This window comes from Pelodiscus sinensis, chromosome 4 (genome assembly GCF_049634645.1).
Source record: "Pelodiscus sinensis isolate JC-2024 chromosome 4, ASM4963464v1, whole genome shotgun sequence".
Taxonomy (NCBI): domain Eukaryota; kingdom Metazoa; phylum Chordata; order Testudines; family Trionychidae; genus Pelodiscus; species Pelodiscus sinensis.
Window position 1 is genome coordinate 6,323,815 of NC_134714.1, and position 25,183 is coordinate 6,348,997.

The 25,183-nt window shown below is 43.6% G+C and overlaps 1 protein-coding gene across 1 annotated transcript; it reads right to left on the bottom strand.

Annotated features, from left to right (window-relative positions):
* Window positions 1–776: 776 nt before the first annotated feature.
* On the bottom strand, window positions 777–25,013 carry SAV1 (salvador family WW domain containing protein 1). The gene is made up of 5 exons (XM_075926179.1): window positions 24,830–25,013; window positions 21,721–22,098; window positions 9,338–9,608; window positions 8,185–8,325; window positions 777–2,226 (listed from the first exon to the last, which is right to left on the bottom strand). Exons 1-5 carry the CDS (start codon window positions 24,921–24,923, stop codon window positions 2,028–2,030), a joined length of 1,083 nt encoding a protein of 360 aa, XP_075782294.1. The 5' UTR covers window positions 24,924–25,013; the 3' UTR covers window positions 777–2,027.
* Between the last annotated feature and the right edge of the window lie 170 nt (window positions 25,014–25,183).

The following is a 25,183-nucleotide window of genomic DNA, read 5'->3' on the forward strand; positions in this document are numbered from 1 at the left end:
TTCTAACATCGCCTAAGAAATAAATAATAGAGTAACTGGCTCAGGGGAGTGCCGAGTGCAGGAGAAGAAGGGTTGGGGTTGAGAGCGCTCCATTGGACAGCTGTTGCTGCTGCCTGGGAGTGAAGAACAGGCTCTCTTTTTAACCTTCCCCCGGGCTTCCTCCCTCACTGGGTCAGCGACATGTCCAGCTCGCACGTCAATACTTATTAGCCAGGTGGGCAGGGAGGGGGTCCCCAGCCTGTTTGTCAGAGGCTGGGAATGGATGACAGGGGAGGGATCACTGGATGATTCCCTGTTCTGTTCACTCCTTCTGGGGCACCTGGCATTAGCCCTTGAGCAGCTCCCGGTCAGCGGTGCAGCGGGGGGCAAAGGCAGCTCCCTGCCTCTCCTGGCCCTGCAGACCAGGCTGCACCCCAGAAGCAGCCGGTTCCCAGCCAAAGGGAGTGCAGAGCTAGTGCTCAGGGAAGGGGCAGTGCACAGAGCCAAGTGCGCTCTCTGCCCTCCCTGCATATAGGAGCCAGGTCTGCTGCTGGCCGTTTCTGGGGCGCAGCGTAGTCTGCGGTGCCAGGACAGGCAGGGAGCTGCCTTAGTGCCTCACTGCTCACCTGTTCCCCCTGCAGCAAGGAGACCAGTATCCTCTGGTCAAGGGGTTTGCATGGTTATGAGGGTCTCATTATAGAAGCAATTTCCTCTGACCTTAGAAAAAGGCCAAGCATATTTTTGCTGTATTTTGTTCAAATGTTCATCTCAGCAAAGCAAAGACATTCACACTTCCCTTAATGAAAACAAAATAGTGAAATTTATTGAATTGCTGGGATTTACAGGAAATGTGTTTTCTTTTTTGCAACGATATTTATTGCACTAAAAAGGAGCCATAAACATCATCTCAGGACAATTATGAACCACAGGGTGATATTGGAAGGGGCAGTCGTACAGGTTAAAAACTTCACGTGTGAAGGAAACCTTGTCACAATACAACATTTTTGCAAAAAATGCATCCCTGATTTTCCCCTTGAGATGTATGGCTGGTAAGTCCGAGAATGCTATTGCTTCCAACATGGCTCTAATTGCCTGGTTGTAAACTGCAGCTAGCTCAGCATTTAACCTCACACGGAGCAGCCTGCAGCAGGTTTGCCGTAAGGTGTGTCTACACTTGAAACACTGCACGAACACAACTGAAGCACAGACGCTTACTACAGCAATGCAAGGGATTCACCCATCAGTGCAGATAATCCACCTTCCAGAAGCGCGGTAGCTAGATTGAGGAAAAATGCGTCTGTTGACCTCCAGCTGTTTACACCGAGGGCTTGGTCAGCTTCACTTTGTCTGTCAAGGGTATGAATTTTTTCCACACCTGAGCAATGTAGCTAGGTTGACCTACATCTGAACTGCAGACCTGCCCTTACTCTTCAAGGGACTGTAACTATCTTGCCCCCATGACAAGCTCTGTGCAGATTTCTGGCAAATTTAAAGTGATACGATGCATAGAACACAGTAAGAACGTAAGGCAACCTCATGCTTCATCAATGAAGCATTTTGTTTGGATTGAAAAAAAATCTACGCTTCTTCTTGTTAGTAACATGACTGAGTGTTACAGTATCCGTATCAGTGTCCTGTATATTAGAGCGGTAAACATCTTGGCTTAGATGTTGCACCAAAAATAGACTCTCCCCAGAGTCACAAGACAACAAGTGTGTTTTGCATCCATGACATTCCTTATAATTGCATCTATCACCATGTAAAAATATATAGGCAGCTTCTTCATAGAGCTGGCTGCTAAAAGGATACCAGAATCATGTCGTGTTCCTCCAGAATGGTAGAGAAAAACAACAACAAACATGTTTTTCATTCTATAAACAATATTTTATATATGTAGAAAAACATTCAAGAGGCTAATTAATGACCAAGGTGCAACATCAACAAAAATAAGCTGCCTTTTAAACCAAAGCACTTCTTCATGGTTTAAAAAAAATCTGTTTTAAAGCTCTTAGTATCCTCCTGAAATTCCATTTTCAAAACCAGCCAGCTTAAAAATGCTTGCTGTGTTGTGCATACCACTGCTGCCTTTGCTTGCGGTGCTCCAGCTCCGTGAGAAGGGCTTGCCGGTACGCTTCGTAGAGTTTAACGATCCGTTCCAGTTCTTTCATGAAGAGCAGCTTCAACATTCCCTGGTATGTATCCAAATCAGCCAGCTGAAAGAGTTCCCACTTCAGAATGTGATCATATCTGTTTGGAGATATAAATATATGAGACGCACATTCACATGCCATTATAAGCAAATACATACGTAAGACACGAAGTATATCGTTCTGTCATTGCGGAACGACTGACGTTTTTAGTAGTTGACGCTCATAAACCTATTTCGTACAGCCACTCTTCCACAATTAAAATTAGTCTTGTTAACCTTGACCGTAATTTGTTTCTTAAAAGAGGAAGAAATCCCACAAACCTAAACTGAGGAATCAGTCATTCCTTAGCTACATATTAATATAAAAATACCAGATCATTTTATAAGAACAATATAAAATGATTTAAAACACTTGCTAGCAAGTGCTGTTAACCAAATGTAAGGCAAGCCAAAGCCCCCTGAGTAAGAGTAGTTTATAGGAGGAGGGGGAAGAAGGGGAAGAACCCTCCCTACTTCACTGTGGACAGCCTAGGAAGTCAACGGAGTAACTTGAAAAAAATAAACAAGTATGTCAATCGATTAACCCACCATTCCTAAACGCGAGCTCCTAGAAGGCAGAATTTCACAGGCTTTGCAAAGTCCCTTCTTCACCCATGGTATTGTTCTGCTCCTGAAGCTGCCTCTTTGCCTGGCCTGGATGACACTGTACTGCTCTTGCAATTCCTAGCTATAGTCGATGCTACACAGACTACGGCCAATGGAGCTCAGCGCGAACCCTTCATTTTACAATGAGACTTCTTAAGAGGGATCTGCTGTGGGAGTATCTTGCCACGTCACACTTCCACGGAATCCAGCAGAGGCGGCAAAATGAAAGTTGCCCAAATTTACCCTTGAAGAAGTAATTCAACGAGGAATCCAGGGATGGACTGGGACAAGAAACCAGGAGTGAGTGTGTGGGGAAGAGGAAGGATCAGAACAGGGATTGGTTGGGGAAGACAAGGGCAGGGGAGGCCAGTCTAGGGGTGGGACAGACAGAAGGACCGGTGGCCACCACTGAATTAGGGTTTTTTATCTGTAGGACCCCAGTCTAATCTGTTTGGGCACGTCTATACAGCAGTGTTATTTCAGAATAACATCATCCGCGTCTATACTACAAGCAGGCATTTCGACAATGTCAAAATAATGTCGAGATGGAGGACTTCTTCCTCCGACTCCTGTAACCCTCATTGCACAAGGAGTAAGGGAAGTCGAAGGAAGAGTGCTCTTCCTTTGACTTCCTGCTGTATAGACGGCACCAAAAGCTGAATTAAGCTATTTCAACTTAAGCTATGCAATTGATGTAGCTGAAGTTGCGTCGCTTATTTCAGCTTTAGCCCTGCTGTGTAGACATGCCCACTGTGAGAACTTGGAAGGTATGTAGTTGGGGATTGCAGGAAGACACCATATTTTCATAGGCAAGGCCATTAGTGTCCTGGAGAAGGATTCTATCCCTGCTTTTGCCACAGAATTCCTATATGATGCTGGTCAAGTCACTTAAACCCAACTTTTCATAGGTGGTCACTTCATTTTGTATTCTCTCTAGTGTAAGTGTGCACCTACTTGCTATAGGTACCAGTAAAATAAACATGATTAAAAATTAGATAATCTTCTCGGTCTGAAGAAACTAGACGAGAAAATGAAGCAGGAATTCTGTGGAAAAGGCAGGGATAGAATCCTTCTCCAGGACACTAATTGCCTTGGTGTGGGGGTGTGTGTGTGAGAGAGAGAGAGAGAGGAGAGAGAGAGAGAGCTCCCCCCGGCACTGACTTCTGCTCCCCCTGCTTCCTACCTCAGATATAGAGGCAGCAAGAGGGGCAGGGGAAATGCGAGTAGTTGACTTGACTACCGGATAAGCCTCGGCTTGTCGACTACTCTTTTACATCCCTAGATCAGACTTTTCATTACTTTTAATCTTATCCCATGACTGGGCAGTTACAGCACCAGATCCGTTCCTTTCCAAAACAACGAACCAGGGGAAAAACAGCTTCAGTGCTAACAACGGATTGGGGGCACTCACGGTTCGGAAAGCTGTGGGCTTCCAGGTGCACGACAGAACTGTGGTCATTAATCACCAGGCCAGTTATCCACTTCCAGGGCTTTAGGTGCTGGCTGCCAACAAGTGAGCACTATTTTTTGTTTTAAACATAGGCCCCTGGTTACTCCTGAATCAGCGCTAATTATAGATAATCCAATGCTTCCCCTTCCTGTCCCTGGAGAACTGTGCAAAGGAGCAGGATCTTTGATCCATGATTCCCCCTCCCTCCCGCCATTGTTGTCAGACGCTCGTCAATAAACAACATTTAGGGTTAGCACCAGGCTGCTAAATTTGGCTCTCAGCCAGGAACACTTTCTTCCTTAATTGGCAACAGCGAAGGGAACAAGGCTGCATGTCACACACCCAGACAAGCGGCGTCCAAAGGGGTTCTGCGACTTCATGGCCTTGATTTTATTTTTTGAAGCGGGATTGTGGGTTGCTATAATTGTGTGTCTTCTGGCAACCCGTCCGAAAGGAACCCCCCAAATTAGGGCTGCTCATTGTTTCCTGGTGCGGCAGCGCTAAACATCAGCTCCCAAGAGAAGGGTGGGACAGAGGATGAGGGATCTAATGAGAGAGTCGCTGAGCCACCAATCAGAATGAGGATGAAAGTTTACTGGAAGTACTCAGTTTCCCAGATAAGTTGATTACAGGGAGCAATGCAACAACAACGCCTTCTATTCCTGGCTTTCTAAATAATGGGTAAGAGGCTCTTCTCCCTGCAACTGGCAACACTTCCAACATCTACAGAAACAATCTAAACCACAATAATTTACCATCACCGGCTCCCCTGCACATAGACGGGCTGTTGCAACCCTAAAACAATCTAGATGACTGGCCAGTCCAAAAGGAGATTCTAGTTCAGGACTCTCACTTAGCATGGCAGACGTCCTACACCTCTTGGCAACACTTAATTTTAAACAGGGGGAGCTAGCTTCCTGCTCAGTGATCCCTCCCTTATATTGGGCCACTTTAAAAAAATTAGATCCCTGAGTTTATTATTTCATAGAATCATAGAACACTAGAACTGGAAGGGACCTCGAGAGGTCATCAAGTCCAGTCCCCTGCCCTCATGGCAGAACTGAGCACCATCTTGATCACCCCTGACGGGTGTCTGTCTAACCTGCTCTTAAATATCTCCAGGGATGGAGATTCCACAACCTGCCTAGGCAACTCATTCCAGTGTTTCACCATCCTGACAGGTGAAATTTTCCTAATGTCCAACCTACACCTCCCTTGCTGCAATTTAAACCTATTGCTTCTTGTCCTATCCTCAGAGGCCAAGGAGAACAGTTTTTCTCCCTCTTCCTTTAGACACTTTAATTTGTTACACTATTAATCACCTAAAACAAATGATACAGTGGGTGGCATATGGGATGAAAGTTTTGACCCCAATTTCTCATTCCTATTGCAGTCACATTGAGATTAAGCTATGTTAAAGTACAGTGAATTTTGAGGCACTGGCCAAATGCTGGTCATTTCCTTTCACAATGTTTAATCCTTTTCCCTTCCAGTTTGAAAATAGTATGATCAAGTACTTATTGATGGAGCTATTTCTTTAAATTCTGTATTGTATTATTCTCTTAGGATCTTGAAACAAAGTCTGCAGATTGTCTCCATCTATTTTATCATTTGGCCAACACTGGATTCCCCAAGCCTTAACTGAATTTGAAATTGTTGTGGCAGTACAATTATAATCAGATCTGCTGGTAACTAAAATAGCATAGTGGCTTCTAACAATAGAGTGACACATTTTTCTATTGTGTTTCGTTATTGGCAATGAAGATGTTTGAGCAGGGATGCAGCTGTCAACACTCTCCATGTAAAATTCTTCATTTTGTCGTGAAATGTATGTAGGTTTGTTTCCAAAAAAAGCACAACCTCGCTGTAAGAAATTTTTAAGTAGTTAACAGGCTGGAAAAGACTGAAAGTGATAATATTTCCTAAAGCCAGCATAAGGAATTGCACTGTTCTTGGAATCAAACCCATTAAGACTAAGTCACACACCCTTGGCTCTCTAGCACATTATTCTACATGTTTACATGAACAGTAAGGAGCACTTTGCGCCACTGTTCTCCAGAGACATTCCAGAAATTCATCAGTCCTGTATTCTTGTATGCCATTTCACACACCTTTGTGATTATACTATAGGACTACTGCCTCCTCGGCTTCTGGAGACCCCAGAAACCCAGGAGGCTACAATCATACTCCCATGGAGGAAGTTCCTTAGGGAATGTCTACCCAATCAAAAACCCATAGCTGGCCCATGCCAGTTAACTTAGGTTTGCAAGCCTTAGTCTGCAGGGCTGTTTACACGGCAGTAAAAATTTCCAGGGATAGGTTGGAGCCTGGGTTCTAGGAATCTGAAGGGGGGAGGGGATAGTGTCTTAGAATGTCCATGCTACAGCTGTAATTAAACAGTCCTGCTGCCCGAGCCAGCTGGTGTAGGCCAGTCACAAGTGTCTAGACATAACCTTAGTGGTTAGTTTCATGGGTTTAATTCCATTTGACAGCTAAGGGAAAACAGACTTTTCCCCAGAGAAACCCTGTACAGTGATTCCTCATTTAACACGGTAGATAGGTTTCAGAAAATGATCGTGTTAAGTGAAAACGTGTTATGTGGGGTCAATTTTCCCATTTGAAATAATGGAAAAGGTGGGGGTTGTGTTTCAAGCAGTGGGGAATGGGGAAACCCAGCCGCCGGCCTGCAAGCTGGGTCGGAGGAGAGGGAGTAAGGCATCCGGCAAGAGGGAGTTTCTGGGGAATGGCGCAGCGAACCCTCCGCCACTTTGCAGGGAGGCTGGGGAATCCCCACACAGCCACTGGTGACCGGCCGGCTGGGGAAACCGTGTTATTTCGGGGACTGTCACGTTGTTCAAAAAACATCCCCCCCCACAAAAATCTTGCTATCGCGAAAACGTGTTAAGCGGGCACGTGTTAAGTGAGTAATTACTGTATAGAACATTCCTGATAAATTTACAAATGAAAAAAATTAAAAACCCCGGAGCTCAGAAGAGAGCGAGAGCTGTTCCATTTGGTGAGGAAAGGAGCACACTGGAGCCTTCAGCTACAACTGACCCGCTCACAATAGACAGGTCCTCCATACTTCCTGAATTCCCCATCTTGCTCTGCAGGTAACAGGTCCTATTACTGTGGGTCCAGATTGAGCTCCCAGATAAATTTGGTGTGTCCAAGGAAAGAGAATCCTCACCTCAGGCTCTGGAGGATTGCCCATTGGAGATTTCTGCAGTTCACAAGAGCAGCATAAACTACACTCTCGTGGCACAATGGAGAGCAGCCGCCATAATGGTGAGGATTGTGCCAGACTGGCAATGTTACTCCAGCACTGCATGATACTCTGCATGATGAAACTGGGCCTGCTGCTTGGGCGCCTGTTTTATCCACAGCTGTAGCTCCTTCTGATGCCAATAACTTTCACAGCACTTACCCTCTACTTAAGGCAAAACAACCCTCCCAAGACTGGGTTTAACACCACTCTTGGGAGACACCTAAAAATCAGGAACTGCTTACTGTGAAATAAAGCTCCGCACACCCAGCCAAATGGATTATCTTCACAGCACCACTTAGAGGTTCAACATCTGGCTGTCTGCAGCCAGCTGTCAAACACTGCGAGGTTTGGGGAGAGGAATGAAGGGAACATACTCTAACCTGATCTTCTTTTCTGGACTGTTGATGTCCCATTGCTAGTTACATGTCTCAAGCATCATCGTACCTGGTCCCCACAACTCTGGCATATGTTTGCACTTAATTTCAGTTATGCAGAACATATCTGTCCTAACTTCCTACTTTTCATGTTACTGCCAATAACAGTGCCTATGTAATGAAAAAATAATTGACATAATGCAAAAAGGCTATTTTATTTTCTCGTGTTGAAATACAGCTTTTCTGAGTATTGAAATACAGAAGTCTGGTTTTCTGAGAGAGAAGTCAGTCATTTTGGGAGGAATGAAGAAACACTCACTTCACAGGAGCTCTGGCATAGACCTGTAGCCAGTCAGGAATCTCTGCAGTGTGGTACGGATTTGCAGGTACTAGAAGGGGTTGGCGTCTCTCTTGTTGTGGCTGGTAAGTCACTGGTGGAGGTTTATCATAACGAGGAACGCTATATAAAAAAAAACACACATATAGAAATCTGCAATGTATCAATTCAACAATGGCCCAAAGCAGCAAATTAAATATACTGGTATAATTATAATGTTAATTTTAACCAAAATGTTAAAATCTTGAAACTACTGATAAATCCAGCCACACACACAACAACAGGAGTCATGACTGCAGACTGATGATATCACTGATGACATACAGATAGGTTGCATTCAATTTTAAAAGCTCCAACACTTCTTTACTGGAGCAAGGAGACCTTTCTGCAGTCATTTAACACAATAATTGCACCATGGACTTTATTCTAGTCTACATACAAATGTAAACACCACTGCAATTTATCATATTGCACACTCATCTCAAACCATCTTACCTGTTACCCATGGACATTTTACTAAAATGGGTACCGGGGTCTGAATAAAAATGAAAAGCTGGTACAAGCTATTCCAGAAGAACTCCAAGTTTCATCTTTGAAATGTCTCAGAGTTTTTTTTTTCCTTTTCAGATGAAGAAACAGTAGGAAAAATTGTACAGTAGGGACAAGAGTGTTAAGAGTATACTGACAAAAAGTCATTAACATTTATACTGGGTAGATAAAAAGGGCCTTTTATTTTAGAGCAGATCTAGCCCATGTTTAAGATGGCAAAGGCCCTCTTCAGGAATATTATTATAGGCTATTTGTGAGGACAGGCTCCTGGAAAGTAAACCTCCTTTTGACTAACATTTTTCTGCTTTGAAATATTGTCAGGATCAATTCTTTCTAAGATGAAATATGATGCTACCCTGATTCTTGATTAGTTGGTCGCAAAATTCTGTGCCCTGAACTTGCTTGGGAAACTGAAGCCTTTAGGTTATCTCACTTTATAATTAAAACAACTTGGGAGCATACCAAGTAAATTTCCACATATGCAAACATATAATGCATCTCTGATGCGCTTCCACAGAAAAGCCTGATTTTCCCAATGCTAAATTCAATCAGAATATAGTCTACATCAAAATCATTGATAGCCTACCTGGGAGCACAGGGATGTTTGTATTGAGCTCTTTTATTGATGTGATCTACATAATACACTCCAAATTCTGCTGACTCAACTCTTTCCCATCCAGGAGGCAGCCCCTCACGCTCAAATGGATGGCTCCAATGAGTTGTATTAGTGTTATGATCAATGTAGTATTTCCTTCCTCGAATAGTCCAGTCCACTGACCAGCCAGGAGGAAGAGGTAAATCTTCAGAGCTGTGATTTGTTAAGTTTCCTAGTGATGTAGCAGGCACCCTGCCAATGCCTGAAAAACATCAGAGAGTTCAGCAAAGTTGATGATAATGTAGTAAATTTATAACTTTGATATTCACACAGTTTTTCAATAATTAGTGATTCATTTGACCAGTTCTAAGTCAGGTCTCACTGAAAAGAGAAAAAAGCAAAGTAGTATTTTGTTTCCATAACATAACCTTGACTTTTGTTACCAGGTATTCTTGATTTTATTCATAATGCACTAGATGAATGTAACAACAGTTTTATCTGTTTCCTATCTCCGTATTTACATGCACAGGAAATGAAAAGTGTGTTTGGAGCTTAATTTCCAGCTAACCTACCTCCACAAGACTTACTGGCTCCACTTACCTTAGAGAACTGTGTAATACATTTAATGGGGATGAAGTTGCAATCATATTACTATCAGGATGAATTCCTCAGCAGGGCTGGCGGATATGGGATTTTAAATGTAAGCGCACATCTACACTACAATGTATGTTAGTAACACATTAGTTACATCCACACTACATAACTACTAAATACTGCTACTGTATTTTTCTAGTGTAAATGGGACCTTCAAACCCCATTCAGCAGCAGACAAGCCTTCCTACATTACCTATGCAGACAGTCACAGAAACAGGAGGGAGGGAAGAGAGGCAGAAGTTAAAGTAAGACAACGTAATAATGATAATGTGTAGTTATGTAACTGGTATAAAGACAATTTAACAACATTTTAAAACCATTATATACAACTGTAATACTTCTATGCATTATAGAAACTAGTGCAACACATACTAATAAACTCAATAAAAATGTCATTTCTATTTTATCTTTTCCTTCTCGTGATGTAGTGTGGAACCTTAGGGAGGATTTCTTGTCAGTCAAAAGTATAGCTGAAAAGAGTAAACCTCCCGCAGAGGCAGAAACATGGCTGAAAATGTAGAACAGGGGGTCCTACCCAAAATAATCATTAAGTTTCATTCCTTAGATGCTTAAGAACATGAAAACAGCCATATACTGAGTCAGACCTAAGCTCCATATGTCCATCCTGGGTAATAAGCATTGATGGACCCCTTCTCCAGGAATTTATTTTTTTTATAATGGAGATTGCCTATCTCCTAGAACTGGATGGGACCTTGAAAGGTCATCAAGTCCAGTCCCCTGCCTTCACAGCAGGACCAAGTACCATCCCTGACAAATTTTTGCCCCAAAACTCTAAATGGCCTCCGCAAGGATTGAACTCACAACCCTGGGTTTAGCAGGCCAGTGCTCAAACCACTGAGCTATCCTCCCCTAGCTCTTTTTTGAACCCCATTAAAGTCCTGTTCTTCACAACATCCTGTGGTAAGGAGTTCCACAGGTTGACTGTGCACTGAGTGAAGAAATACTTCCTTTTGTTTGTTTTAAACCTGTTGTCTATTAAATTCCCTATTATTACCTCTGCTTGACACTCCGTATGATGTTAGTACAATTTAAACTCTTCTTACCTTCAAATCCCGTCATAAAAATACATTTGACTCGATTTCAGCATTCCCAACTAGCTAGTAAGTTATTAATGCTATATTTTCTGACTGAACAACATAGAAGGGCTTAGCGTTTTTCCTCTCTCAGAAATGAAACAATTGATTCTACCACAGCACCAATGTCTTCACTGATAGGAACGTATCTGTGGAGACCTCTGTAGTAATAAATCCTTCCTGAGCTTTGGCTCTTCAGAAATAAGTGAGACAGACAGACAGACAGAGACAGACAGACAGACAGACACTACCATTATCAGGGATATTAACGGATAACCAGTTACGTGGTAAACATAACCCGTACTGGGTGATGCTTACCAGGTAACGGTTAACTGGTGGGGACTGGAGCAGTTCCTTACTCACCACAGGCAGCCCTGCTGGAACCCCTGTTTGGAGGGAGGACGGGGGACGGCTGGGGTGGCAGCCGCAGCCCCCACGGGGAGCCGTGAGCTGTGGCAAGAGCTCCCATGCGAGGCTGGGAACAGCAGGACTTGAGCAGTCCCTGCTTCCTCTAGTCTCTCTGGGAGTGGCCCACCTGTTCATCCCCCTTTAATCAGTTAAAGGGTCAAACACAGCATTAGCCCTATGTTTAACCATTGTAACCAAATGGGATTTAACATCCCTACTCTGTCTCACCCAAAGAATGCCACGAAGAGAAAACTACGCTAGCTCACTCAAAAAGCAGAATTGAAGCCAGATGACACTTTCCCATTCCTTTCTCTGCCTAACCACACATGTATCCCAATCTTCTCCTTCTGCCATCAGGGGAAATTATGAACATGTTTTCCTTCTGACAGCTCATTCACAGATCAGCTCTGGCACACGAATAACATTCTTTTCGCCGTTTCACTTACAAGTTGAGATAAGTACGGGAGTAATACCTCACCGGCACTTTCAATCTAGATGGCATTAGCCATCAGCAATAAAGTAACTCTGTCCCCCACCAGTCCCACTGAGCACTGGTTCAGAAAACAATTTGTCAAGACAAATAATTCTGACCCTGGCAGGTTATGAAATATCAGACCGTGGAGTACCTCCCCGTATTCAAATATTTTTGCTCTTTCCACCAGGTAGCACGTGTACCAATGCTGTGGTTCCCTCTTGCAGGTCCTATCCTGAAAAGGAGCCTGCGACCTGGGGTGTCCCATTGAAGGGAGGGAGGAAAAAGGAGACCCAGTTTCTATTTCCAAGAGGAAATACAATTTTCTAATTAAGCTACTTGAAACACCTCTACTATTAACTGGACTGTTATGATTGGGACTCTTCTCGACTGTGTAAACAAGTTACCTATGGTGTCAACATTAGCACGGGATCCAACTACTCAGATTTCACTAGAAGAAACCCACAACATAGGTATCAATGTTAACTTTAAGCTTTAGTTAAAACTTACATCTGATCAATTTATTGTGGTGTGTTTTACTCCCACTTCAATTACAGCATAGTTTAGCAGCCAATTTATACTCCTTTGGATAGAGGTTAATGCTTAATACAGATTCAAAGCTGGGATTGCAAGGTTTCAAGTACAGGTTGAACCTCTCTAGTCACAGGCTCTCTGGTCTGGCAACGTCTGTTGTCTGGCATCATCGGGCACCCCGTTGGTGCCTCGGGGTTGGAGCACTCAGGGAAAAACCAGGACGGTAGGACCCCAGATGTTGCCAGACCAGAGAGGTAGGCCCGTGGCTGAGAGCTGGAGGTTGATCAGGGAGTGGGGCCCAGGAGCTGGGGAGAGAAGGGGCCAGGACTGGAACCTGGTGAGGCTGAGATTGGGAGCACAGCTCGGCAGCTGGGAGTGAAGCCAAGTCTGGTAGCAGTGGAGCTGACACTGACCTTCCCCTGGTTCAGATGAGGGAGATCCAACCTGCAGTACACAGAATGGGTTTCAGAGCTAGCAGTCAGGACTTGTTTATGTGGGAAGTTATTTAAGCCATGGTGATTATCCCAGTATATCTGCCCACTTGGACACACTAATGCTGTGAGGGGCAACCTGGGTTAGCGAGTGGGCCGCAAGATTGTCAAAACCAAGACCGTCTCCTGGGGTAGTTTTGCTAACGGTGCTTGTGTACCTGGAATTTGCGGGGTGAGCTGACTGAACCGCAGCAGCACTTTGATTGGAGGCAGAGGGAGCGCCTGGCTCTCACAGCCACTGCTGGGTGCAATAAGCACGCAGCTCACGCCGCATGGCCTTGTTTTAAGTGCGAGTCACTTTGAAAAACCGTGCGTCATTTTGTAATACTACACTGGTGAAAAGTAGCAGAATCTGGTAACCTTGTGCATGGGGAACGGTAAACAAAATATCTCGTGGGCCACACCTAGAACCCCAAAGGTTGCCCACCACTGCACTAAGGACTAGTCTATACTTAAAAATTAGATTGACCTCGCTACAGTGCTAGGGCTTGGGAAAATGTTATGCTCCGAGTGCCATAGTTAGGTTGACCTAACTCATGCCAGTGTATATGCAGCTAGGTTGATGGAAAAATCTCTGCCTCTTGGAGAGACGGATTAACTACACCAAAGGAAAAAAATGCTTCAGTTGATGAAGGAAAAGTCTATCCTGTGACACTACAGTGCAGTTGCTGCACGCTGTAGTGACTCGAGTATAGACAAGGCCTTATTTAAGTACATTTGGAACCTCAAAAAACAGACAAGAGCAAAGAGAGGAAAAGGAAAATTGTAATCAGAACGATTTTCAAGTCTGTTACTCTCTAGTCTTGATGATCCACAAGGTAATTGCTACACTTCACTGGAAAGGCAAGACTTCTAGTTTTCCTAGTTTTTAATAGCATTATGATATAGCCACAGACCTTAAAAAGAGTGACTAGTCCCCCAGACCATCCAATGTTATTTTGGCACTTATTTCTGGGTAGCAGATACCAAACCAGTGTGTCTGGATAGCAGATACCAGGTATAGCAAATACCAAACTAGTGTAATTTTTTGATCCCTGGATAACGTTTTTAAATATATAATTGAAACAGTCAACAGTTATAAAACAAAGGCTAGATTTAGAGGCAACAAAGGAGTTAGAATGCTAGAAGTTCTTAGAAAGCATAAGTGACTTTTTACAGTTTCATGTATAATCTTCTCAAACCATCATACACGCCATGTTTTCTTAATATTTTGAAAGTTAAGAATTCAGATCCTATTTGTGAAATATTGCATGTCATACCCTTTGAACTGTTGTGACATTCAGCAATATCTCAATTTAGATGTTTGTTTGTGTAATTAAGAGTTACTGAATATGAAAATAAACCATAAACACTGCTTCTGCTTATACATTTCTGATGAAGGAAGTACTCAGCAGATGCTTCCTTGAAATGAGAATTTAAAAATATATGTACAGGAATATTCCCTACTGTAGTTTAGAACAGGAGAGGACAAAACTAACTTTTTTTTTAGGCTCCTATAAGAATCAGTAGTAAGAATGAGCACCACTTCCCAGGCTAGATTGCCATTTAATCTTTTTCACAATTGGGAGGCAAAGGAGGGAGGGACATTTAAAGTATTAACGAAGAAAATACTGAGTTATAATAGGATATTTTACTTGACTTCAAGACAACCTGAAACACAGCAAGCAGAAAGTTATACTGTGTAATACCCTAGAAGTACATCTAGTACTTATCAGTCAGTAAGAGTATAAGAACATTGTGCTGAGGGGCTTTCAATCAACATATTACTTCTACTTCTTTAGCACTTGAGGACTCCAAATGTGCATTAGTGCATATTAAATATACAAACTCACCACAAAGTCCACTCTTCAGGGTATTCAGAATTCGACACAGAAAACAGAGCAGGTATTCTAACAAGGAATGGTTAAGGAACAGGTTAATTCTGAATCTGAGACATCTTTCAGAAGCAGCGTGGGAGTGGATATTTAAAACAAGATGGAATTTTGGTGTGCTTATTACTGGATGGCGTAGCCTCACTAACTCCTCCACTGCAATTCTTCTTTTAAAACTTGTCCTGTACTATCCTGACTAAACTGCTCTTTTCTCCTGGTACTTTATTGGATTAGATCTCCACTGTATTAGTTACTAGACAGAATTGCTTCTGCAAAATGGTTTCTGTTAACACTGTCTTTCAAACTTGAAACATATCTATTGTCTGAAAAGTTCTTGCTTTAATTTTTATGGTTTAACAGAGTGAAAATATCCTTAATAGTGAAGATCTGCACTGATGTATGAAAAAGTAAGAAATGTATCTACGTTAAGGGATGATCTAGATAGTGCTTGGTCCTGCCATGAGGGCAGGGGTCTGGACTCGATGACCTTTCTAGGTCCCTTCCAGTTCTAGTGTTCTATGATTCTACCTTCGGCTTATAAAAAAGCAATTTTCTTAATGAGAGTTACCAAATCTCAGGAATAGTCACAAGAGTCTCATTTATAGATCTGCAATCTCAGCCTGGATTGCATAAGTGAAAGCTGGTTTTCTGGAACCTGTCTCTCTACCGTTTCTGTTTCTCTCAGACTCCGATGGTTTCTTTTTGCTTTAACTACTGGTCTTAAGGAATCTCAGTGTTGCCTTGTTATTTTTGGCTTGTCTTTTCCTCTGTCGCATAACATGCAGCCTTCCGTTCAATCCTCTGAGCTAGCTGGCAATGAGCTGCCAAGTTTTTACATAGTGCTGGGAAGTGAAGGAATCCTGTTGAATCTAGTCGTCTAATTAGGGTTGCAGCTACATATTGTCTTAGTGTGCTAAAAAAAAATGTAAATGGACAGAGACCATTTTTATGATCCATATTTTACAATGCTTTTAAGCCAGGCTCCACATTAAGTCTCATTCTAAACACTTTCAGCAGCACAAAGGCTCAACCGGAGGATCCAAGCATCAGTTTTTAGTATTGTTCTACACCAGGGGTCTCCAACCTTTTTAAGCAGATCACTTTTTAAATTTAAGTGCAATCCAAGATCTACCTCAAACCCAAACACTCTGGCCCCGCCTCATTTGTGCCCCTTCTCTGAGGCCCCGCCCCCTGCTCACTCCATCCTCCCTCCCTCCCTCTCACCAAGCATTGGGGCACAGGCTCTGGTCTTGGACCCTGAGGAATCTCGAGTGAGAGGGGCTCTGAGCTGAGCCTGGGGCAGGCCGTTGGGGTGCTGAGGGGGTTCTAGGTGCCAGCTCTGGGAGGGTGTTTGGATACACGGGTGCTTGGGGTTAGGGCAAGGGCTTGGGGTGCAGGACGGGGTTCATGACTGGGGTAGGGTTTCAGGATGTGGGCTCCAGCTGGACACTGCTTACATCAGGTGGCTCCTGGTGTGGAATTTAGAGACAGTGCCAAGGAGCTCGACTGCATCACATCAACAACTCTTACAAAAATGGACCTGCACTACAATTATGCTATTCAATTCAAAATGAAATCATTGTTTGTGTAGATACTAGGGATGTTGAAGTAATCATGTAACCGCTGACATTTTCAATGGTTACACACAAGTCGGTGTGCACAAGGAGCCACTTTTTAATCTGGCTCCCTAGACGTATCGGGTCTCACCTCCCCTGTGCTGATGTCTCTGATAGAGAGGCAGCAGCTCAGGGTAGCAGGAGGCTCCCTGGGAGTGAGGCCGAGAATGCAGTGACTATCGGCCCTGTCCCTGGGGACTATGGAATAGTTGTGTCACTGATATTTGATGCGGTTACACGACTATTCAATTAATCGCTATCTAACATCCGTACCACGTACACGGTTACACTTTCATATCCCTAGTACACACCACAGAGAGAACAAACTAAATGTATTCCCTAAATGGCTGTGTAGTCTGATTGAATAGCTCTTTCGGTGGGTATGTCCCACTTGGAAATAAAGGGTCACTGGAATCTATTCTGAGTGGCGGTCTCAGCTCTGCCGTATGGATTACGGAGGGAACTGTGTGGGAAGCAGAAAACCTCAGAGTGGCTAGAAGGAAGAGGGATGGAGGACAAAGGGACTGAACAGGGAACATCAACCTGCTATCACTCATCTGATGCAGAACCGAAACAGGTGGAGCAGGTTTGGACCCTACTGTCCTCAACCAACATGAAAACGGTTGGAGGACAAGTACAGCCCATTGAATAAGGCTCTTGGCCCTACTGGTGTATCGTTCAAATGTTTTGAGCACACTCAGCCCCATCCCAAAGCTGTTCTAGAAACCTGGTTTGATGAGCCCATCGCCACCTCTACAATTTCCGGTTGGGGAACAGGACAGGGAGAGACAATAAGAACTGTTTAGTTTTAGGGCGGAGGCACTACCAAACCAACTATCACTACTAACTGGATTTGCAGCCCTTAAATACTCAAATCCTTTCCCACCCATCCAAAAGTTGCTTGAATTCACTCCCCACCATGGACCTATAGATGAATTACAAAGCACACATGAAACATTCTCCCACCACAAACATACAAAACAAAATTGTAAAGTCGGGAACAAGAATAATTTTTGAAAACTGTGTTGCTATAAAATTATTGTGGAATCAGCACAGTAGTTTGAAGAGATAAGAATAATATAAGTCATACATTTTTCTAATTTTTGTTGCTGTTGTGATGAAAACCAGACTTGTTAAAATAGCTTTCTATAATTCATCCTTAAATAAATCTTCTACTTGACTGTTAACCTTACTGCTTGTTTTTCTGACATTACATGAACCAGGAATCTTTGTTTATAACTATAAAAGACTGTCATGATTTGACATGAACAGTTTCTATTGCTTCCACTGTAATTCAGTATACAATGTTAATTATTCTCGTCTCTTGACACGTCATAACTGAAAGACTCAAAATTTACCTCTGCATAAGTGACTTCAAAGCTCACACATTTTCATGAACAGGTGAGTCAGCTTTATGGGTTATCTACAACTGCAACCTTCCCAAGAGACCTGGTGATAATCCAACTCCAATCTGAAGCACAGACAGGACTTTAACCATGGAATTATCAAAGGCTTTAACGCAGGGCTGGAGAAGAGAGAATAAAAGGAAAGACGGGTACAGTTTGAGAGGCTGTGTTTCAAGATGTCAGAGAGGCAGCTAAAAATATTCAATTAGAAGGAGATGGAAAGGTCTGGATTAGATGGGTAGATTTTGGGGAAATGCCACCACTAAGGGTCAATCATAAACCAAGTTACTGAGAGCAAAAAAAAGGAGAAGACTGAGAAGAGAACCTAGAAATCAGATATGAGAGTGACAAAGAACTTGGGAGAGACATAAGGTTAAAGCAAAAATGCCATTAAAGAAGATACCTATTACAATTATTTAAAAACAATGAGATTAGCTTGATTTTTTTTTTAATCTAGAATTCTATTTGCCTTGTGGTTTGAGCTTCATGGTTCACCTGGATCACGTTTTCAAGACTCTCTTAATCATGAGGGCTAGAATCTTCAGGTAGTCATTTAACTCTGGAAGTGGAAATTTTAAGAAAAAACACATGAGAATTGGCAACACTAAGATACTGAAGGAGTGGTAGGAAAATCAGGAAAGCAGAATCATGCAAACCAAGACATTAAGAGCAGAGACTAACCACTACTGAATACCTAAAATGCATTATGAAGGAAAAGGACACAAAGGTTTTGTAAATTGAGTAAGCAAGTAGTCTTTTTAATAGGGCCTGAAAAAATCCTTTTGCTCAGTGCAAATACGAGTCATTTCTAAGCTAGTACCATCAAATTCTGTAGAGCCCAACCCACCATTTTAAAAACTAAGTATTGAAATCCAAACTACTACTGAAGAGATAGACTTCCAAACATGAACGGTGCATAAACTGACGCACCCATGGCTTCCGGAGTCGGCCAAGACAGAGCCAGTGCTGCTTGCATGAGAAAAGGGGAATTTGGTGGGAGGCCCACCACTGACAGACTAACCTGGTGTGCGTTGGGGCAGCATTAACTGGAGAAGCAAGTTCAGTCAGTAAGAGACTGGGTCTGCAGAAGTGGACAACCAAAGCACAAGAGTAGAGGGAAGGAGCTCTGCTCCAGGCACATGTATGCCCAATGATGAGCTGGTTTAATCCTTGAACTAGTAAACATTGAGTCCCCCTCCCCCCCCAAAGCCCTGGTGATTGTGACTTTGATTCAGACAATTTTGATTAAATCGGTAGGTTGGAAGCTAGATTGGAGGGAGACAAAGAGAGGGACTCAGGTGAGGACATGAAGTCAGCAAGTAAAATGCATGCTCCTGAATTCTGCACACTGAGGAAAGACAAGAGATAGGCAACAAACCACACTATACAAGAGAAAGTTTTTTCATGACAAGGAGACAGTCTCATTAGCACCGGTTCTATAACTGACAGATTTCCCCTGCCTCTCCCTTCTTACTAAGGGTCCCCCTCTTTTTCCTGCACTCAAGATCATCTCATCGGACGAGGAGGGTTTCGCACATGAACCTCATGATCCTTATATTTATATATATTGAGTAGTCATAGCAGCAATTTAAAGACTAACATGGCTACCCCCTGTTACTTTTGAAAAGTATCTAGTCACTTTTACTAAAGCTCAGTCAAGCTTGTAGCAGTAAAGATGTGAAAGACTGACAAAAGAGAACCCAATTTAGAAGCTCCCCTCTATTTTCCAGCAATCAGAGAAATTAAAGGGGAAGAGGGAGAAAAGTCCTCTGCCAGGAACTGTGTGGGTGGGTCTCAAATGGCTGCAAAGGAGAGAACATTTAAACAAAAAAAAAGTGACTGTAAAACCACAGAATACTGGCAAGATTGCACAGACAGTACCAAAAGCTACCTTTCACTTAGTTTAGAAATTAACTAGCTTTCAAATGACAGTGTCCCTTTTAATCACATAAAGCCAGATTTCCATTTCCAATGTATCAAAGCCTGTTGCTGGTCTCCCAAGCATCAGTAATGCTTTCTGAAACTGTTTTGACCAACCTATCCTAGCACTGAAATAATTTTCGATGTTACTTTGAGGATCCTGTTTCAGAAAGCAATGGCTTACTGTTTCCTACAATAGGCAAAGTTTTTTAAAACTAATGACTGTAATTTAATAGGAACGTGTGACCTGTAGATGACACTTGCTCAGATTCTAGACATATCAGATGTATTGTGCTGCATTTAGGAAAGAAAACCAAAATGAAGCTGTATAAAAGTCTTCACAGTAAAGCTTTATTATATAATGATTTTAAACAGTGTTACTATTATTACTCTTTGGAACGCTGTTTCCCTCCCTTAACTATTTACTGAATAAAAAGTTTCTATAACAAAAGCATAACTCTGTCAAGTAAAAAATTCCATATATGAGGTCAGTAACCTTAAAGTCTTGACATTCTTGATGGCAGAGCTATTTTCTTTGACACAGCAGATTTAATATTTTGCTTACAGCTTACATGTAAAGACAAAATGACAGTGAAAACGCTTTATGTACATGTTTAAAGTTTAAAACAGTTTCTTCAAATATTCTTGGCATAAGTTTTTTTTTTGTATTTATCAAATATTACAAGTTCTCTCTTTTTAAGGTCACTTTTCTACAGCTAAGAGTGATTCCACAGATGCTGTACAAGTTTCACAGATTCTCAGCAACTTGCCATTGTAAACAGAAGATTCACAACAAAACATCACACAAAAATATTCAGGGATGCCAAAGCATGCATTAATAAACATTCTGGATTGCCTCTCCTTTTATACTGTTGTTTTATTGGATGAAGAAAATATGTTCCACTTAAAGAGAAGGAAACAGATGGGCAATTTCTTTTTAAAAAATGTATACAGGAAGACAGAAAAAAAAATGAAGAGCCAAAAAGAAATCTAGAATTACCATGCTGTAATACCATTTAAGTTTTGATTATACAAATCATTGTATCGTCCCTCTTGTTTATGAACAGTCTGATATCAAATACCACAAAACTACACAATTTATGCCTGTCAGTTATTCTAAAAATATTTAATGGTGCAAGTTGGCAAAAGGAAGCCATCTAATGGCTATGATGTTCCCACAATGATGTATTTTAAAAGTGCAGATTAATATAAATTTTCATTACATTTTAACAAATGGGACTAAAATGTGCAAGTATCCCAAAATTAATTGTGACAGTTTTATCTCATTTTTTTGAGTGAGCTAGTCATAATGTAAGGGGACGAGTACTTCATAATCCATGAGAGAATACCACTCACTTGGGCTTCCATTTGGCACTCAATTAAAATGCAGTATTCTTTTTAGCTCTTGAAATTGTAGGGGAAAAAATAGGTCACTTAATAGTAGGATAGTACATATTAAATAAATGATACTTAAAAATTACTTTTAAAATTCAGAAGTACATAAAGAAATAAAGGCTCGGTGGCTTCTGGAAAATGGTATACTTCGTTTAATATTGTAATTTTTTACAAATATATCTGTTAAACTTAAGTTGGGCCGAACACATGATTCCACAATTCTGCCAAGGAAGTTAATAAGTTTAATATTAAAAATTTATCCTATAAAGTCCCCTTTAAAAAAAAGTCTGACCCTTTTTTTTGTGTGTGCATTTCTCTTCGCTTTCCAAAAAGATATGCAGGCCTATTTCATGGTCACCATAAACTTAAGCATAACTTAAGCATAAACAAACAGTTTCAGAAATGTAATTATAAATAGGAGAACTAGAATATATAATGCAATACTAACAGAAAAACATGACTGGGGCATCATTAAGAAATACTTCCCAAGTATTTTTTAAAATAAACACTTGCCTGATGTGTGCCTCCCTTGATTCTGTGACATCCTTTGGAAGAGATCATTGTTGTGTCCATAGCATCTGCAGTCCTCATGTACACGCTCACTTAGCTGATGCCTCCTTTGACTCTCGTAATAATAGGGGTAACCAGCATCTCCATTTTCAGTAACTGTTGCCAACTGTCTTGCAGGATAGGAAGGCGCAGATAGTCTATTGCTTTCTCGCCTCAATATTTCATGAGGTGGCCTCTGAACTGGAGTTCTAAGGAAACTTTGGTTTCTAGAAACTATTCCATCTCCACCAGGAGAGTAGGCAGAAGAACTTGAGTCAGGAAGGCAGATATCAGTACGCCTTGGAATGGTTGGACCATGACGGATAAATGAAGGCATCAGATCTGTAAGAGTAAAACATTATAATTTAACAAGTCTCAGGGGGTAGCCATGTTAGCCTGTAACTTTAAAAACGAGTAGTCCTGTGAAACCTTAAGAGACTGTGGTGTCACAGGACTACTTAATGTGTCATTTAATACAAACTTTACTACCACAAATATCCCAATTAAGAGCAAAATAGGTACACTAATTGTAGAAGCCAGGAAATGCAAAGCTAAAGTTTTCAAAGTAACATTAACTCAGCCATTTTCAACAAATGTACATTATAAAACATGCTTTAAGAACATGTTTAATATGAAACAAACATGCAGAGTCAGAGTTTAAGGCTAGAAGAGACCCTCAGATAAACTACTAGTCTGACCTCAGATGTATCACAGGCCATGTATACATTGCAGCCACATGCACACTAGATCCAACATACAGAACAGCAAGGACCAAAGGGCACCAGTGCCCAAGGCCGTGACTTGCACTCCACACTACAAAGGAAGATGAAAGTCTTCAAGGTCACCACCAACCTGATGGAAGATAAAATTATTTCTTCACCTCCCATATAGTGATCAGTTAGATCTGGAGCAGGTGAGTAAGAACCCACCAGCTTAATAGCTGAAGGAGTTCTCAGAGCCCTAGCTCACCTTGCTTTTTCATTTCGCTATCTCAGATCATCTCATATTAAACCTCACAACGGTCATCTAAGGAACATGTCTCAGTCCATAAAATGTGGATAAAGAGTTGATTAGATTCTAAGTTCTTTAGAGGAGAGGTTTTTAGTTGGTTCCTGTAGTGACTAGCACAACAGTGTCTCTAGATACAAATGCAACATACAAATTATTTGTATTTCAGTAGCTTCGAAGGAACCTAAGCCTGAAGCCCAGTTATGCTAAGCACTATATGCTATTACAAGAGGCAGCTCTTGCTCAGAAGTGTTTACAATCTCAATTCACAAGATAGGCCAAAGATGAGAGGAAAAAGAGCAGCACAGATTTCGGAACTCAAATCTCAACTTCCAATCATGTGCCCTATCATGAAATCTGTATTTATGTAGTTACTGTGAGTATGTAAGCAACTTGCCCACTGTTTCACCAGAAGCCTGGAATATTTTACTGCACGTATATAACAGTATTGATATTTTACAGTATGTATATAACAGAGGTGGTCAAACTTACTGACCTGAGCCTAGTATTACAATCTGCAGAAGTGTGCCTTGTGGGGAGGATCCTCTGGGGCTCAAGCCCTGATCCAGCTCAAGCCCGAGACCTGGCATGCACCTCCCACAAGGCTGAAGCCCCAAGACACCTCCACACCGGGGAAGAAGCAGCCCTAGCCCCACCACTCCATTGCAGGGCAGAAAAGATGAGCTTCCCTCCTCCAGCTTGACAGGCAGAAAATGGGGGGGGGGGGGGGGGTGAAATGAGAGGGTTCTGAAAGCTGCACTTTAACTGTGTCAACCACATGCAGTTTGCGATCTGCAATCTGGCCACCCCTGCTATATCACAGGGCCTAACTAGCAACCCTGTAAATCACAATGCTTAATTTATTAACCATAGTGTTACATTAATATCATGGCATTTAACACCTCAGCTTTAAGGAAACTGCCATAAAACATGGACACTAAAGGCTATTCTGGTTCAGATTAAGGATGTTAAAATGTGTTTAGTTAAGTAATCATGTAACCACTGAAAATGTCAGTGGTTATATGGTTATCCCCACCTGCCACCCTGTACTGATGCCTCTGTATCAACACCCAAGGAGCACAACCTAAACATGCAAAGATCATTTTCCAATAGTACGTTTGCAGATCTTGCAGTTGCAAAGGTAACTCTTCAAACAATATGATGCACCGCTGTCACATTTAGGCTTTGTGTACACTGCTAAAAAAGATGTGTTTTTACCATGGGTTAACCAATCTACATTATCCAGCCTGCCACAAAATCTAGTAGAGGTGGAACCATGAGATAGAACCGCAGGGGGAGGAATCTAGCACTGACCTTGCCGAGCCACCAACTTGAGATAAAAACTGCAGATGCTCCCCCCCCCCCCCCCCCGAGGCCGCTCCCCTCCGGCTCCTGCAAGCCCCCCTCCTGGTGGCTACTCCCCCCCCCCGGCTCCCACAACCCCCCTATCCAGGGGGCCACACACCCCCCGGCTCCCGCAACTCCCACCCTCGGGAGCCACCCCCCCCCACGGCTCCCACAACCCCCCCCATCCTGGGGGCCACCCCCCCCACGGCTCCCGCAACCCCCCCCATCCTGGGGGCCACCCCCCCCACGGCTCCCACAACCCCCCCCATCCTGGGGGCCACCCCCCCCCACGGCTCCCACAACCCCCCCCATCCTGGGGGCCACCCCCCCCCCACGGCTCCCACAACCCTCCCCATCCTGGGGGCCACCCCCCCCCACGGCTCCCACAACCCCCCCCATCCTGGGGGCCACCCCCCCCCCACGGCTCCCACAACCCCCCCCATCCTGGGGGCCACCCCCCCCCACGGCTCCCACAACCCCCCCATCCTGGGGGCCACCCCCCCCACGGCTCCCACAACCCCCCCCATCCTGGGGGTCACCCCCCCCCACGGCTCCCACAACCCCCCCCATCCTGGGGGCCACACACCCCCCGGCTCCCGCAACCCCCCCCCCCCGGGAGCCACCTCCCCGGCTCCCCCCCATCCAGGGGGCCACACCCCCCCGCTCCCGCAACCCCCCCCGCGGAGAGCGCCCCCCCGGGCGCGGGCCGGGCACTCACTGCGCAGCAGCGGGCTGGTCTCCTTCTTGACGTACTTGCCCTGCACCTCGCCGGGCTTGGCGAGCTCCGCGCGCGTCTTCTTCCGGGACAGCATCCCCGCCGCGCGCCGCGCCCGCCCGCATGGCCCGCCTCCATGGGGCCGCTCCGCCGCGCGCTGCCTGCTGGGACACCGGCAGCGCCCGCCTCGCTCCGCGGCAGCGCCCCCTGCGGCGGGGAGGACGCAGCGGAGGGGCGGGGTCTGCCCCTGGCTCCACCCCTTACCCCGTGACAGGGAGGGAGGGGCGGGGCTTTCCTGGAGGAGGGGGAGGAGCCTGTAGCCCCCCCCCCACTATGGGGGGGCAGGGGCCATTCTAG

Bases quoted from the DNA above. Each gene is read 5' to 3' on its own strand.
- SAV1 (XM_075926179.1), bottom strand. From the start codon at position 24,923: ATGCTGTCCCGGAAGAAGACGCGCGCGGAGCTCGCCAAGCCCGGCGAG. The intron at 22,099-24,829 runs GTGAGTGCCCGG...TTACTCTTACAG, and splicing joins GACCAGCCCGCTGCTGCGCA to ATCTGATGCCTTCATTTATC. The intron at 8,326-9,337 runs GTAGGCTATCAA...TTTTTTATATAG, and splicing joins AAACATCCCTGTGCTCCCAG to CGTTCCTCGTTATGATAAAC.